The following is a 16,915-nucleotide window of genomic DNA, read 5'->3' on the forward strand; positions in this document are numbered from 1 at the left end:
ACTATGTAGATATACTGATGGCTTATATATGTGTGTATGTGTGTACACACACACACATTTGTGCCTCAGTTAGTATCTGTAATTGCAATGCCTTAAAATGCTTTAAAATTTTATTCCTATCACATAGCTAAGCAATGGTAAATGAAAAGTTCACAGGAAATCTCATCCTGGAAGGTATAATCTATCAGCAAAATGTTTTAGTTTTCTGCCACATTTTCTGCTTATAAAAGAGAACTATGATCTGTTATTTTCTTTCTATGAAAGCTTTAGAAGAAAAAATAAGGTTGGTCATTATTTTTTGCCATTTAAGTGCTGAAAGAAAAATATAAATTTTCTTTAAAAGAAAAAAATCACAAAAAGGAAGGGCAAACAGGTGTGCATTCTAGTTACTGTATGTGACTTCAAAAAACTTGTTAACAAAAAAAACGTATGCCACTGTGGCACTTAATTTCTTACCTTTCTTCCTCAACTGCCAGCAATTTCCTATATGTGCTAATTTCCAGATCTAGGGCTAACTTTACATCAAAAAGTGCTTCATAATCATGTAAATATTTATGCATTTGAGCCCTTATTTCTGCCACTTCTTTTTCTTTATCAGACAGCAGTTGTCGAGAGTTTTCTCTTTCTTTCTCAAGCAAATCCTCTAGCTCGTGCATCCTATCCAAACACGCTCTGAACTGTAAATACAAAGAAAAATATCAGTCTTTTCCAGGATATATTTTAATCTGCCAAATCAATCACTAGGCAGGTTGGAAAATGAATACTTTGCATACTCATAAATAAATCTAGGTAAACAGATAATATATAATATTGAGAGAACCGAATCAAAGAAAGTTTACCTTCAAACAGATGAAGTCCTATGTCCTTAAAATATACATTACAATGACCAAAATATACTAAATAAAATGTGGCATGCTTACAATTTTTCTCTAAATGGATGCTTTCTGTATTCTGCATTTATAGAAATCTAAGATTGGAACAACTAGAAATCACTCCAATTATACAAAGCTAAGCTGAGTAAAACACTAGATTATTTGATCTCAACAGTATTAAAAGATGTGAATATTTGAGATACTTGGAAACTAAAAACAAATTCTTGAATATTGGCTCTGTGAATGTGTATTTTTTTAAAAATTGTACTTCTCCAGCAACATGATGATTTAGATCTGGCTTTGGATAGCTGTTACAGTGGTGACACAGTAGTCATCTTTCCTGGAGAATATCAAGCTACAAACCTTGCCTTATTGACTGATGACATCATTATTAAAGGTTCTTCCTGCCCCTAAATTGAAGATGAATAATAATCATATTTATAGCAACAATGGACATGGAGTAGCATTCTACAACCAACAGAACAGTTTTTTATTATAGTGGAAGGAACTCTTAACAAAGGAGCTGCTTCAGGAGATAAAAACGATGATGATATGCTTTCCAAAGTAATGCAAAATCTGAATCTGGAAATGAATAATAATAAGATAGAGGCAAACTTAAAGGGGGATAGCAGAATAGTCACAAATTAAAGCACAGGATTCATGTTGAGGATGCATATTTGGGATATTTGTTTAATAAATAGTTGCTGATCCCCCCCCCAAAGATGACTGCTTTTCTTAGCAGAATTAATAATTTGCTTATAAATCTTTCATATCATCTATCCTGAAATAAGAATCTATTAATATGGTTTATAATAATGGCATATTAGGAAAGTCCTACTAAGAAACTTCTTGGGTGAGTTGTGTTATTCCAAGGTTAATTTCTAAAGAACATCAAATAAAAGGTGTATAATATGGGTTTTTTCCCCAGATTTTTTTTAAGTAGAAATTTACAGTAGTATAAAGTTACTGTAGTTAAGGGGTTAAGTGCCAACTCAGCCAAATGACTCAGTGATATATTGTTGGGTCTAAGCGCCGTATACAGAGTTTTATAACTCTCTAGCTATAATTCCAAATTGTACTCCAAAATGGTTGGATCAATTCACAGCTCTACCAACAGTGTACTGGTGTTGCCATTTTTTCATATACCATTCCATATTTTAGCCAGTTGGATGGGTGTGAGGTGATATCTCAAGAGTTGTTTTGGTTGGCATTTCACTAATCAGTAGTGATTTAGGGCATTTTTTCATAAATATAGCTTTAATTTCTTTATCTGAAAATTATCTGTTCATATCTTTTGCTCATTGATCAGTTAGGGGATGATTCTCATTCATATAAATTTGACAAAGTTCTCTCTCTATTTTTGATATGAGACATATCTCTGAGAGGCTGTCTTTAAAAATTTTCCCCCAATTTCCTGCTTTCCTTTTAATCTGGGTAGAATTTTTTTTAACATGAAAACTTTTCAATTTAATGTACTCAAAATTATCCACTTTACATTTCACAATGCTGTCTATCATGTACTGACTCATAAAGTCCACTTCTCTCCATACATCTGATAGGTAATAATGTTCCCTGTTCTTCTAATTTACTTAAGAGATCTCCTTTTATGTTTAAACCACATGTCCTTTTTGATCTTATGCCACTCAGTAGCAATCTTATAGCCTTCCCCACCACAGAGAAATCAAGAGAAAATAAGAGTAAGCTTGAAAAGAGTGAAAATCCAGTCTTCTGTGTCATCAAGAAAGCTTGCTACATCAAAACTCCCTTACAAATGGGCTGTGCCTTTTGATTTTTTACTTGGCTCAGTGTATTAAAAGTTCAGGTTGTTGATTCAATGGGCAACAGAAGCAGAAAAGCTGAATCAACTATGTATCGAAATATCTCAATCAAATATCCTTCCCCCAATATGGCTAAGTAAAATTCTGTTAACAACCAAATCTACTAATACTTCATTTTGTTCTAATATAGAACCTAAATTAACAAGGGATCAGTCTTAGCCAGGCATTTCCTATAATACTTACCCTTTATCAACATTATAAAAATGAACAATTTTGAAAAACTTAAGAACTCTGATGAATGCAAGATCAATCATGATTCCAGAGAAACTCACCTTCTGATGGAAAAGTGATGACTACAATTCAGACACATAATTGCACATGGTAGATAAATGAATTTTCTTTGCTTGACTATGCTTATTCTTTTCTTGGGGTGGGTAGAAGGGAGGGATAAGGAGTAAAAAATGCAACAACTTCATAAGTGAAAAAATAAAACAAAAACTTATTATGTTGCACACATTCCATGGGGCACACTAAAAAATTACTAGGAGTAAGGATAGAAGAAGCACCACAGCTATCCTGCCTGCCTCTACTGCTCTCATTCTTTGCCTATATTTAAGGCAGTTGTAAATTCTATGGCAGAGTCTTTCCAAATGTTTATAATTTGCTAATAAATATATATTGGCTCAAAAAACTTTTACTTATAGGATGCACCATTAAAAAATGGGCAACTATAAGTCCACCTAACCATAACGCATTATGGGAGGAAAGAAGAAAGACTAGGGAAATAATGAAATTTAAAAAATAAAACATAATAAAGCGTATTCTGCTTCTTTTATCCCATGCTTCAAATGTGAAAAATTTATGATATATAACTATTCAAAGAAGTAAAACACTAATTAATTACTTGAACAAGACAAAGGGAAGAAAGTTCTCATTTCAAATTTCAAAAAAGTCTCATTTCAAATTTAAAGGTGTTTCTTTTAAGTTCCCCTTTATTAGTTTATTGTGGAAAGGGGACAAATGACACTAAAATTGTAGAAAAAAAACACCTGAAAATAACCTGGATACCTTGAATTACTTTAAACATGTAACATTGGTCGGTGATTAAAAATGCTAGGTTTTAGGCTCAGCTTTGGCATTAACTAGTTATGACTAAATACATTATAACCACTTTGAGCTTTTTGGCTTTTTCATCTGAAAAATAAGGGAGAAGCACTAAATGTTCTGTAAAGGCCTAAGATCCCTTCTAGGTATAAATGATATGATTTATTTTGCTCCAAACTTTTTATTTTATTCCTTATTTTATTAAAGTTTTAATGGAAATAATCTTATTGACTCCTCATGCATTTGATACTATATCCAAAGTATAGACTATTGATTTTTTCCCCCAAAAAACCTGAAAGGAGTATTGAAGATGAAATCTGAGTTTAGCTACACAATACCTTCTTTTTCCAGCATGTCAAAAAGACAAAACCATATTCCCAAAATATGCACATTAGAATTTTATCAATTAAGACCATTATAGACAAAGAATAATTCTAACATGAAAATTGAGGCTATTGGCTCCTGCCCTAGTCAAAGCTCTGCTTCAAAGCCCAATTTACCTTTGCCAATGGTCCCAGGAACACTTCTTTTTAGATCTTGCTAACAGTAGGCCCAATCATCACTACTACCATCACATTCTTTACTTTTTATAAGATTGACCACAAAGGTGAACACAATGAGTAGAGAATGTGGGACAGGGTTAAGAAAGGACATGATAACAAAAGAGCAGGTCTGGAGCTGAATGTGTCACAAGTTTCAACTTTTAACCAAACACACAGATAAATAAGTTGGCATGTTGGTGCGTATATATACATGTACTTTTGCCACAACTATATTCCAGAATAACAAAAATGACAAAGGAACAAAATGTTAGTCTCAGAAACTGTTAATTTTTCAGGGATCTGGATAGAGTGGGTAAGATTTTTATTTCTATAATGTTCAACCGATTGTTAATTAGCCTTGAAGCATAGGCTGGTCTTCCTTCTAGAAGCTGGAGAAAATGGAGCACCTTAAGAAGACAAAATAAATACTTTAAGGTGAAAAAGAATCTTTAGGGGCAAAAGGAAATCCTGACCTGTCAAAAGGAAGAAGGGTAGAAGATTATAACAGTGGGGAAAAGAGAAGGAACACTGAACATTGAAAGCTAAATAAAAGATAGGAAATCTTTTGGAAAGAGAAGAAGGTAACTAGACTCTAAGAAGGGCTATAAGTGAGAGCCAGGTGAGAGATTATCTAGTAAGAGTCAAATAAAAAAGAAATGAAGTCCAAGAGATTCTCTGTTAAGGGATACTAAAGCTGCTTTTCATCAATTTGATAACAAAACAGAGGTCTGATACACTGAAATCACGGCTAAGAACTTCTGAAAATTTGTGAAACGCATTGCTAAAGACAATGAAGTCTTGAACAAAATTAATGAAGACCTTCAGGGTACAAGCGTTATTTTCACTACTGTTGCCAGGTTGAAATCAGACAGAGCTAACTACTTTACCATATGCTCAACAGGAAGAGGACCCAAGTCCTGGCATGGCACAAAGCCCCAATTCAGGAACTAAGACAAGGGAGATAGGAATAAATTCAAGAGTATACAGACCAGTAGAAAGAATAATAGATTCAAAACTCAAAGGAAAAAAAATGAATTTTCTGTAAGAACTATACGAATATCTAGAAGATATAAAGCAAGGAAAGAATAAGGAAAAAATGGCTTAGAACATAAAACAATAAACTTTACCAAATCATAGGCATCATGAAATTAGAAGAGACCAAAGGAAAATCAATTACACTATGAAACAATAAGAAATGTTAGAACAAAAACAAAAGAATGAAAAAGCCACAAGATATAAGCTGAGGCACAAACTCTAAAGAACTGAGGTCTCTCTTTTTTCCAAGAGGGAGAAAAAAACAACCTCGTTGCTGAGACCCCTAGAAATCTCTATTCCACTTTCCCAGAAGATCAACTGAGAGTCATGAGAGCCTTAAAATCAAGATAATCTTTATCAAATAAGGACAAACAAATCGATCTAGTACCAAGGAAACAATCAAAATTATAGTTGACTACTAGCGACTTTTATAATTCTCAGTGAAGGGAAGTGGGAAAGGGGCTGGGATTAAGGGAGGAATTTGGATTGGCATGGATGAAGAATTTCCAGGAATAGGATGATTGATTCCTGGTGCAAAAGGAAATAAAGTGCATATTTTTAGCATCAAACAGCAAGATCAGAGTATGAAATGACTCCGTTTCAAGATTTCAGCAATAAAATGACTTAAGGTCAGATGTCCCATAGTTAAGGCCAAGTGATAAACTCTGACATATTTACACAAAGCACAAAGATTTTTGGCTGTCTCATCCTAAAGAGACCGTGAGAAATGACATAAAATGGGCTAGAGGAGGTAGAAATCAAATTTAGGCTTGTTATAGTTATTATTTAATCTTGTTTGGGGATTGGATGTCAATAGCTGATTGATCCTTATCAGGTGGAATAGATAGGCTTGAGCTGTTAGGGTAATCTAGTTGTAGATGGGTGATGAATTTGCCGGAGCCAACTTAATCCAACACTTATTTATTATTAACTATTGAAGATAGACAGGAACAGAATAAAGGAGGTAGAGATAGAGCAGGATTTATATAATTCTAATATTCTAAATAAAAACCTGCCCCCTTCTAAATCCTGGCAGATTTGACCTCCTTAAAACTATTCTCAACTATTAAAAACCCAAATTCCATCTATCTAAACTTATTCTAATAGATGAATGTAAAATATTATTAACCTCCTTAAAATGTCTTATCAAAATCCATGGGTTGCCTCAGCTAATTGACAAATGCGGCAGTTAGAAATCACTAGCTTCTCTCACTCCCAAGCCGGAGTCAGACCTCACGCTGTTCCAGTTAGAGCAAACAGCGCCCTCTACTGGGCAGCTGCTTCTCTCTTCAGGAGAGCAGCTCTCACAACAAAACCCCCTTTTCAGCTAACAGATGTTCTTTCAACTTTTACAGAAATCCTCAGATTTCTGTAAGATAGACTCAGAGAAAAGTCTTCGCCACCTCCTCAAGAGAATCAGTTCAAGAGAGTGGCTCTCCAACATGCAACTTTTTCTTAAAGTGCCCAGAGTGAAATTTTCCTGTCTGGGTCTTAAAGGGGACAAGGTTAAGTGTGGGTCATGAAACAGAACAGAGATCAAAGGGAACAAAGTGAAGAGAACAGGAAAGGGCTTAGAGGCTTAAACACTATTTCATTCATCTACTTTAGTTTCTCCTACAGAACAGGTTAAATACTGAAGATCTGGGAGGACAGGGCATAATCACAAAACAGACAAACATTTTGTCACTTTGAGACCACTCGTGTTATAATTTTTCTAGAAATGGGCAGAAAAAAAAGGAATAAAAACAGTTTGCTCCCCTGAGGTCCCCTTTTCCCCCCACCAAAACAACCTGCTCTCAAATTTTGACTGGATCAGGGGACTAAATTTCAGATATTCCAAATAAGTTACCATACCCTGTCATCTACTAACAAGTAACTGTATCATTGCTGAATATCCTTTCTACATTATTGTGGAAAGAGTTATATCTCTCTGACCATGCAATTTTGGGAATCTTTTCCTGGAAAGCTAAAAAGTTGTTTCTGAGACTTGATAGGTCCAGAGGGCAAAGGTTCAAGCTGTACTTCACTTGATGTAGCTTCTTGGTAGTTTTTGGCTGTAATGGTATGGCTTTCTGCTCACCCATTCAGAACAGGTAGATGTCTCAAGACAGAGTATCACCAGACCACTTGGGCTTGCTGAGCAGATCTGAAAGAGACTAGTGAGGGATGTTCCATACTCTAAATGTATTCTTGTTGAATATTCTTTCTATGCTATGCCTAAGCAAATTTCCTTATGTTAACTACTGACTGATCTACAAGTGCCTCATTTTGTTCCAGTAACAAACTTGAACTTCTGGTTGACTGTCTTGACTCAGGCCCAATCCTAATAATTACACCTAATAAGCTGTAATTTTTTTTTTTGTTTGCTGTGGTACTAACCTGTAAAATGGCTTTTTGTCATTACAATATTGGACCTAAACCACCAGGGGACCAGATGGAATCAGGTCTTTCCTAGAACAATAAACAAAACCCACTCTTGGAATAAAATAGAATTAGGCTTTTGTGGTGGTTAAAGTAGAAAAAAGGCAAAGTAATGAGGAGATTTGTGTGGTATATGAAGAGTCTTCTCAGTGGAAGAGAGAAAAGACCACTCACCACTGCAATGGATCAGTTAGCACAGTGAGTATTAAAGGAGGCTGACAAGGGAGTTGGGGAGCATGGGTAAAGAATGCTCTAAAAGTAGCATCCCTTGGTTATTGCTAACTACCCTGTTGAAACTGGATCGTCAGCATAAGAAAACTGAAATAAAATAGGCTCAGAATTCAGCAACTGGAGACAGAGCTCTTAAGGTTTTTTTTTTTTTTTAAACCCTTACCCTCCGTCTTGGAATCAATCCTGTGTATTGGTTCCAAGGCAGAAGAGTGGTAAAGGCTTGCCCAGGGTCACCCAGATGGGAAGTGCCTGAGGCCAGATTTGAACCTAGACCTCACGTTTCTAGGCCTGGCTCTCAATCCATTGAGCTACCCAGCTACCCCAGAGCTCTTAAGTTTTTAAGGACTACAATGAAAGCTGGATGGAACTAATAACAACACAGTTAAAAGGAACTCTGCTTACAGAAGAGGCAACTGACAGGCTGCAGACAGGACACAACAGACCATGGTCAAAGAAGCACAGTCCTGAATGTAAAGCTTTCACAGTGCAATACGACACATACTGGTGAGACAAAATTTTTAAGAAAATAGGAAGAGAGCAAGTGAGAATGAGAGCTGAGGACCTTTATTAGGAAAACTCAAGGATTTATCCTATCACTTCACCACAAGGATACCAGTACCACCTGAATCCTGGCCCTAACCAAAGTCATGACTAAGAAAGTAACACTTAAAGATCGAGGGAGGGAGAGTGACAGGAAGGGAGAGAAGAGATAGAGGAAAAGAGATTAGGGGGTGGGGCAGAGAGAAGTAATTCAGTTGGAATTTTTTGCATAAATGAAGCAAGAAGAGGAGTTAAAATGATGTTATAAATGAAATCAGACTGCTGGAGGAGACAATTGGAAATGAAATGAGAACTTTGCACACTCTGAAAACTAGAAAGGACTAAACAGAAGATAATGGTTCAATGAGACGAAAAATATTAAAAACTATCAAAATATGGAAAAAAAACTGGTTTGGAGAATAGATAAGGGAGAAATAATTTAAGAATCACTGGGTTACCTTAAGGTTATGAACAAAGCTTAGAAATATATTTTAGGGAATCATGAATGCAAACTTCCCAGAAATATTAAGACAAGGAACAATGTGAAAAAAAAGAAAGATTTCTCCAAACATTTCCTAAAAGAACCTCTAGAATCAAAATTCCCATAAAAATCACATGCAAAATTGTAAGTTTATGATAAAAAAAAAATGCAAACAGCCAGAAAGAAAGGATCTATAAACTCAAGTATGACTTCTATGTAACATAAGCACCTCTTCCCCCAAGGGGGAGTACTCCCAAGAGATACTATGCCAAGCTCAGATACCTACAGAGCCCAAATCCCTCTGTACCCAAGATTACTCAAGAGACACCACATAAAGCACAAGCCCAGTGAAACCATACATAGTCTCACTTTTCCCCAAGGGAAGAAATACCCAAGAGATAAAATGCCTTTAAAATTATGATTATCTTTATTTAAGCAAGAGCCTACATGAGTATGTGGAGCAATTCATCCCATTGCTAAGGAGCTCAAATCTTAAGATGATAAGCAATTGCATAAAATTTTTTCTAACGAAAGGAGGTGGGAAAAGGGGCTGGAAGGGGCCTCCAAGGAGAAATCTGTGTTTAGTATGGGCAGAGTCCCAGGAACAATAGTCATTAGCAATAGCGTTGCCAGGTGCAAGAGTAGTAGCAGCAAGGACAAAGGCTCTTTGAGACATTTTTTTGGTATTGTAGCACAGATAAGCAAATATGAACTAATTCGGTTTCAAAGTTTCAGCAATTCAATAACCCACTGAGTCTTAAGACCAGGTTCCTATAACTGAGACCAAGTGATAACAGTTAAATAGTTTAAAATAACTTAGGAGGATGGAGACAGCTTGCTGATTTTCTGTGGGACTAAGGTCACCCAATTATCCTATCAGGATCTAAGAGATCTGGTATGAGATGGTTTCCATGGCCACTGACCCTGCTGAGATTATTCTTGGTCATTCTCCAGGGTTGCCATTCTGTGTCCTTAGTAATTGGAATCAGTCTTATACAGCTTCACCATCTACATAGTATTGATTCTAAGATGGAAGGTAAAGGTTTAAAAAAATTTATCTGGACACTAAATAATTTCATCTGAAAGGATTGGGGGGGTAAAAGAATAAATTACAGAAGTAACTGATAATTTCATTACAGATAAGGAAATAAAGTAACTGTTAGGGTGAAGAGAGCCCGGGAGACCGGGGTTTTGCTTAGCCCTGCCTGACAGGGTAGTCTCTTCAAAACCAGAGAGTAAAAATGGCTGCACTTTGCCTTAGGCCAGTAAGTAACCAATCTGACTGCTTCTTCAAGTTAACAAGGTTTAATAAAGTTTGTAACAGGATATGGGGATAAGGGACGTGGGAAGTGGATCATTCCCTAACTCTACTAGCTTTTTACCCTCCAAGCTGACTTTTCATTAAAGTTTCTTCAGTCTTCAGCTGAGCCGGGGCTACTCTGATTACATGTTCTGCCTGATAGTTCCCCCTTTATTCTACCTAAATCTAGGCTAAATCCACATAGGAACAAGTCTCTAGAATATAGTTTGAAATGAAGGTGAAGTCAGGAGTCAGGAGTGATCTTGTCTATCTCGGGAAGGCTGAGCCTCCCACAGGCTGACTGAGTAGTTTAATAAGCTCCCTTACAGATTTGATCTTCTCAGAGTAACAGGGGAGTTATAAACTTCAGCGGTCTTCAGGTTCTCCTTAAATTCTCTCAGGAACCATTTGAACTTTCCAAGCATCAAAGCTGGGGTTTTGGAGCTGGTTGTCCCTCCAGAGTCAAGGAACAACTCCCCCTGGCTGGCCATTGGAATCCCAGCAATCTCCTCTCCTGAAGATTCTAACAGGGTTAACCCCTGTCTGTGTTGTTTCGCAGCATTCCATGTCACTCTGCTTGTAATCATGTTGCCTTCCCAAAATCTCCTTTAAAGATTTAGTATATAGTAAAAACATCAAATGTTCCTATGCAGGTTGCTTGTAAGCTACTTTAATTTCCATGTCATACACCTGTATTATTCTCTGCACAACACCGGGTGACAAAGTATATGTAAAAAACTTTAATAGAAAATCACCTACCCAAACTCATTCATCTATTTAGTGCCATACCCATTGAACTTCCAAAAAATTTTTTTTACTGATTTAGAAAAAACCATAACAAAGTTCATTCGGAAGAACAAAGGATCAAAGATATCCAGGGAAACAATGAAAAAGAAATACAAAGGAAGGGGGCCTTGCAGTCCCAGATCTCAGACTATATTATAAAGCAGCAGTCATCAAAACAATTTGGTACTGGCTAAGAGACAGAAAGGAGGATCAGTGGAATAGACTTGGCGTAAGTGACCTCAGCCGGACAGTATACGACAAACCCAGAGAACCCAGCTTTTGGGATAAAAATACACTATTTCATAAAAACTGCTGGGAAAATTGGAGGACAGTGTGGGAAAGATTAGGTTTAGATCAACACCTCACACCCTACACCAAGATAAATTCAAAATGGGTGAATGACTTGAACATAAAGAAGGAAACTATAAGAAAATTAGGTGAACATAGAATAGTATACATGTCAGACCTTTGGGAAGGGAAAGATTTTAAAACCAAGTAAGACTTAGAGAGAGTCACAAAATGCAAAATAAATAATTTGGAATACATCAAATTGAAAAGTTTTTGTACAAACAAAACCAATGTAACTAAAATCAGAAGGAAAGCAACAAATTGGGAAGCAATCTTCATAAAAATCTCTGACAAAGGTTTAATTACTCAAATTTACAAAGAGCTAAATCAATTGCACAAAAAATCAAGCCATTCTCCAATTGATAAATGGGCAAGGGACACGAACAGGCAGTTGTCAGCCAAAGAAATCAAAACTATTAATAAGCACATGAAAAAGTGCTCTACCTCTCTTATAATCAGAGAGATGCAAATCAAAACAACTCTGAGGTATCACCTCACACCTAGCAGATTGGCTAACATGACAGCTATGGAAAGTAATGAATGCTGGAGGGGATGCGGCAAAGTAGGGACACTAATTCATTGCTGGTGGAGTTGTGAATTGATCCAACCATTTTGGAGGGCAATTTGGAACTATGCCCAAAGGGCAATAAAAGACTGTCTGCCCTTTGATCCAGCCATAGCACTGCTGGGTTTGTACCCCAAAGAGATAATAAGGAAAAAGACTTGTACAAGAATATTCATAGCTGCGCACTTTGTGGTGGCCAAAAATTGGAAAATGAGGGGATGCCCTTCAATTGGGGAATGGTTGAACAAATTGTGGTATATGTTGGTGATGGAATACTATTGTGCTAAAAGGAATAATAAAGTGGAGGAATTCCATGGAGACTGGAACAACCTCCAGGAAGTGATGCAAAGCGAAAGGAGCAGAACCAGGAAATCATTATATACAGAGACTGATACACTGTGGTACAATCGAAGGTAATGGACTTCTCCATTAGGGACAATGCAATGTCCCTGAATAATCTGTAGGGATCTAAAAAACACTATCCACAAGCAGAGGATAAACTGTGGGAGTAAAAACACTGAGGAAAAGCAACTGCTTGACTACAGGGGTGGAGGGGATATGACTGAAGAGAGACTCTAAATGAACACTCCAATGCAAATACCAACAACATGGAAATGGGTTCGAGTCAAGAACACATGTGATACCCAGTGGAATCATGCGTCAGCTATGGGAGAGGTGGTGGGAGGGGGAGGGGAGAGGAAAAGAAAATGATTTTTGTTTCCAATGGAAAATGTTTGGAAATGTATGTTTATTAAAAAGGAAAAAAAAGAAAAGAAAATCGGCTGTTGAAGAAAAATGGATAGGTCCCTATGAAGTTCTATTCACAACTCCATCTACAATAAAAGTCCTAGGTAAAGATGCATGGGTTCACTGTTCCAATGTGAAACTCCAAAAAGTCCCCAGAGATAGGAAAGATCAAAGTGAAAATAGAGATGAGGAAAATGAAAATGGGGGGGGGGGGGAATCTAACAGAAACAATAGAATTAGGAGATAGGGAGTTAGAATTTCCTGAAATTGATCCAGAATCATCCATCAAGTACAGACAACAGTCAGAAAGTGCATAAGGGGACATATCAAGAGGAAGATAAAGAGAAGCTGAGAAGGAAAGATAAAGATATACCAGCCCAGAGGAAAAGCATGAAGGAAAGCTGCAAGAGCAAAAAAGAGACCGAAACTTTGGGAGCTGAAATGGACAGCAAAGACAACACTGTGAATATTTATAAATATGAAGAAGACAGACAATAAATGGGACATATGTAAGATACAGTGCACCTTGAACACAAATAAACACACTTTCACATATTAGGGCATGCAACACAAGCATAACAGGAAGAGAAGAGATTTACATCAGACAACTGTAAGAAGTGGATATCTGAAGAGCATCTGTAAGCATTAACATCCAACACTACATAAAATAGAGTATACAATACACAAAATTATACATTTTGATGACCCCATGTAGATAAATGGGAGTCTGTATGATGGAAAATCTAATAATGTATATATACATAAATAGGATATATCTATAAGGTGTTACTTAAATAGAAGGATCTCTAGATTCTGTATATGATTAATATCAGGGCATACACAGAATTGAAATGGATTTTGTAAGTATTTTACAAAGATCTGTATATTTATACATATTTGTAACATAGATTTCTTGTAATTGTGCATATATTTCTTGTAAGTATCATATTTGTAGAAAGACTTCATACAAAATAGGACAAAGAAATTAGTTATAAAGTTATTGTAACAATTTAGCTATAGGATAAAGATTTAGTACAGAAAATAGATAAAGCAATTAGAATTGTTCATAGTAGAAGGAAAATAAGGTAACATACCAAAATTTGAGGGATGAAGCCAAAATAGTTCTTTGGAGAAGATATCTATCTTTAAATACTTTCATTGCTATTGGAGTCAAGATGGCAGAGTGAGAGGTAGCATTTTTGCCTTAGCTTCTTCACCACTTCCTCCACAATGGTTTAAAAAGTATATCAGGGGGGCAGCTGGGTAGCTCAGTGGATTGAGAACCAGGCCTAGAGATGGGAGGTCCTAGGTTCAAATCTAGCCTCAGACACTTCCCAGCTTTGTGACCCTGGGAAAGTCGCTTGACCCCCATTGCCTAGCCCTTACCACTCTTCTTCCTTGGAGCTAATAAACAGTATTGACTCCAAGACAGAAGGTAAGGGTTTAAAAAAAAAAAGTATATCAGACTGAATTCTGATTAGGAAAGCCAAGAAAAAGTCACAATCCAGGGCGCTATACTAGTCTAGGGCAGCTTTGAAAAATAAAAAGGTTTTCGGATACTAGAGAGGGAGTTAGTCAGGACCACAATATAGCATCAGCAGGCATAAGTGGGCAGTGGCAGCAGCAACAGTGGGGAATAGGTCTGTATCCAGAACACCTAGGCAGAAAGTGAACACAGGAGACCTCTGCACTAGCAACGGGAAAAGGAACAGGAGTCGTCAGGCAGTCTCCCATTATCCTATTTTGGGTCAGAGTTCCAAGGTGCAAAGGAGCAGTTGTGATCAGGAAGGACCAGAGAACCCTACTAATAGAAGATGTTCTAGAAACTTAGCTATGTGGCTCTGAGACCAAGGGCAGAATAAGGACTCAATTTTAACTTTTAGCCTCACATATAAGTCTTCAGTATAATAAACAAGGGCATCAGATAAAAACCAATGGAGACCTAGGACCTGTAGAACCTCCTGATAGGCAAACAGTGACTAAGTTCAACAGCAGTCTGTAGAAACTCAACCACACATAAATCAACATATGCAAACCAAAACCAGGTCAGGAACTTGCAGGGAAGTAACAAACAAGCTTGTAGAAGCAATGAGAAGTTATAGGCTTCCATATTGGATTGCAAAAGCAGAAAAATGACAGAAAAAATTAAAACTGAAGCCAGACATCCTCCCTATGGAATGAGTAGAGAGTAACACCAATAATGTACAAAATCAAGAAACAGGCTGGAAAAATACGCAAGTGAAAAAATAACTATGGTCTTTGAGACACAAACACAGAAGACAGTGACTTGAAAACATCAATGAGCAAAGCCTGAAAGGAAAATATAGACTATACACAAATCCAATAAGCATTTCTAACAAAAAAATTTTTTTTTCATCAGATAAGACCTTTAGAGGAAAATATGGGGAAAAGAAATCAAAGTTATGCCTGAAAATTATGAAAGGAGAGTGAACATAAGGGGCAGCTCATACAAAAGTCCACTGAAATCTTCATGGTCATATAGTAAAAGGAGTTATTCCATAGGACAGTGTTGGCAAACTTTTAGAAAGAAGTGCTCACATTGGGCTGCTGGGAAGAGGGGTGGGACATGTGTAAAATGTCCTCAGGCAGCAGAGAAGAGGAACAGAGCAGCCCCCTTTGGCACATGCCACATCTTCGACAACATAGCACGCATAACACAACATAGCCCTAGAAAATCAAGAATGACTCCACTGTCCATCTCTATAATGAAAAGGAAACAGGCTGTCCTATGACAATCACAGGACAGTCTCTCTCTTAGCCATTGCTAGCAAAATTCTTGCCAGTGCTCTAATAGATTGATCCTTCACCTGGAAGACAGTCACCTTTCTGAGAGAGTCAGTATGGCTTTAGCAAGGGACAGGGAATAGCCAATGTGGTTTTTTGCCCAACAACTCTAGGAGATATTTAGAGGTCTATACTTCATTTGTGGATCTGACCAAGGCATTTGATACTATCAGTCATGAGGACTTGGAGAAGATTATGGTAAAATTAAGTTGCCTAGGGTAGTTTATCAATATCGTGTGCTCACTATGATGCCATGCTTGTGTGGATTCTGGATAATGGATGATGTTATGTTTACCCAGTCACCAACATAATGAAGTAAGGTTGTGATTATTCCTGTGCTTTTAACCAAGATGTTTTTAGCATGTCAGAATCTTTCAATGAGAATGAAAATGACATCAAGGTCAGCCAAACAGTGGATTTATGATTTTATATTTCATCCTAGAGGTATTGAAAAAGTTACTGCTGTTTACTGAATGGGGTAGGGATGGCAGGGTGGGAAAATTGACATAGCTGACAGATCTGAACATTAAAATATTCACTGTGTTACAACTAGTTGAAATCTCTCATATCCAACCCGTTACTGAATTCTGATCATTCTATCTTTGTTCACACCTCTCATATTCTCTAATATATCCCCCCTTCTCTGCACTGACAGTACTGACACTCTAGTGCAGGCCTTCATCACCTCATGGCTGAACTATTGTAATAGCCTGCTGACCCAAATCTCCTTCTGCTCCAGTCTAATACTTAGTTGTCATGTTTAGTTGTCATCTGAGATCTGGTGATACTGGCTTCCTTGCTCTTCTTTGCAAATAAAAAAGGCAGAAGAAGTTATAATAAAGACTATGACAGAGGACTTCAAGTCTTAGTGGCAAACACTTACCTCTTTCTGTAAGTTAGAAAGTTGAGAGGAAAGGTTCTCATTCCTCATATGACTTTCCATCAGTTCTTCTCTTGCACTGTTTACAGTGGATGCAATCATCTCTGAAGACAACCTAGCATTCTCAAGCTAAGTAAAATAAAACCAAGGTTAGTTTCATCATATAAATTAGCACTAACAAATACAGAAGCATGAGTCAACAAGAGATATTACACAAATAAGTCTGCTAGTAAAGAGTTGATGAAATACAGGAAAAGCATCATAAAGCTTCCTGATCTTGAAACAGAGAACTAAATTGGCCTTTGACTTGCATACCATTTGCTACATAGAGACAGTTTCAATAAGTTAATAATAATAATGTGGCTAATGACAGCCCCAACACTTTTAATATTAACTCATTTGATGTTTCTTCCATTCAAATTTTAACATCTCACATAAACTTCCAAACTGAGAAATATCAATTCTAGTGTGGTAGTTACT

General features: G+C 36.8%; 1 protein-coding gene across 3 annotated transcripts in view; it reads right to left on the minus strand.

Moving 5' to 3' along the window:
* The window catches only part of LOC103098691 (lamin-B1-like), a 115,952-nt gene that overhangs the window by 52,730 nt on the left and 46,307 nt on the right, over window positions 1–16,915 (minus strand). For all 3 annotated transcript variants that reach the window (XM_056825048.1, XM_056825050.1, XM_056825049.1), the window contains 2 exons: window positions 16,439–16,564; window positions 457–677 (listed from right to left, as the gene is read on the minus strand). In XM_056825048.1, the coding sequence (XP_056681026.1) occupies window positions 457–677; window positions 16,439–16,564 (347 nt within the window). The remainder of the gene's footprint in view (window positions 1–456; window positions 678–16,438; window positions 16,565–16,915) is intronic.

The sequence above is a fragment of the Monodelphis domestica genome, chromosome 3, assembly GCF_027887165.1.
Source record: "Monodelphis domestica isolate mMonDom1 chromosome 3, mMonDom1.pri, whole genome shotgun sequence".
NCBI lineage: Eukaryota > Metazoa > Chordata > Mammalia > Didelphimorphia > Didelphidae > Monodelphis > Monodelphis domestica.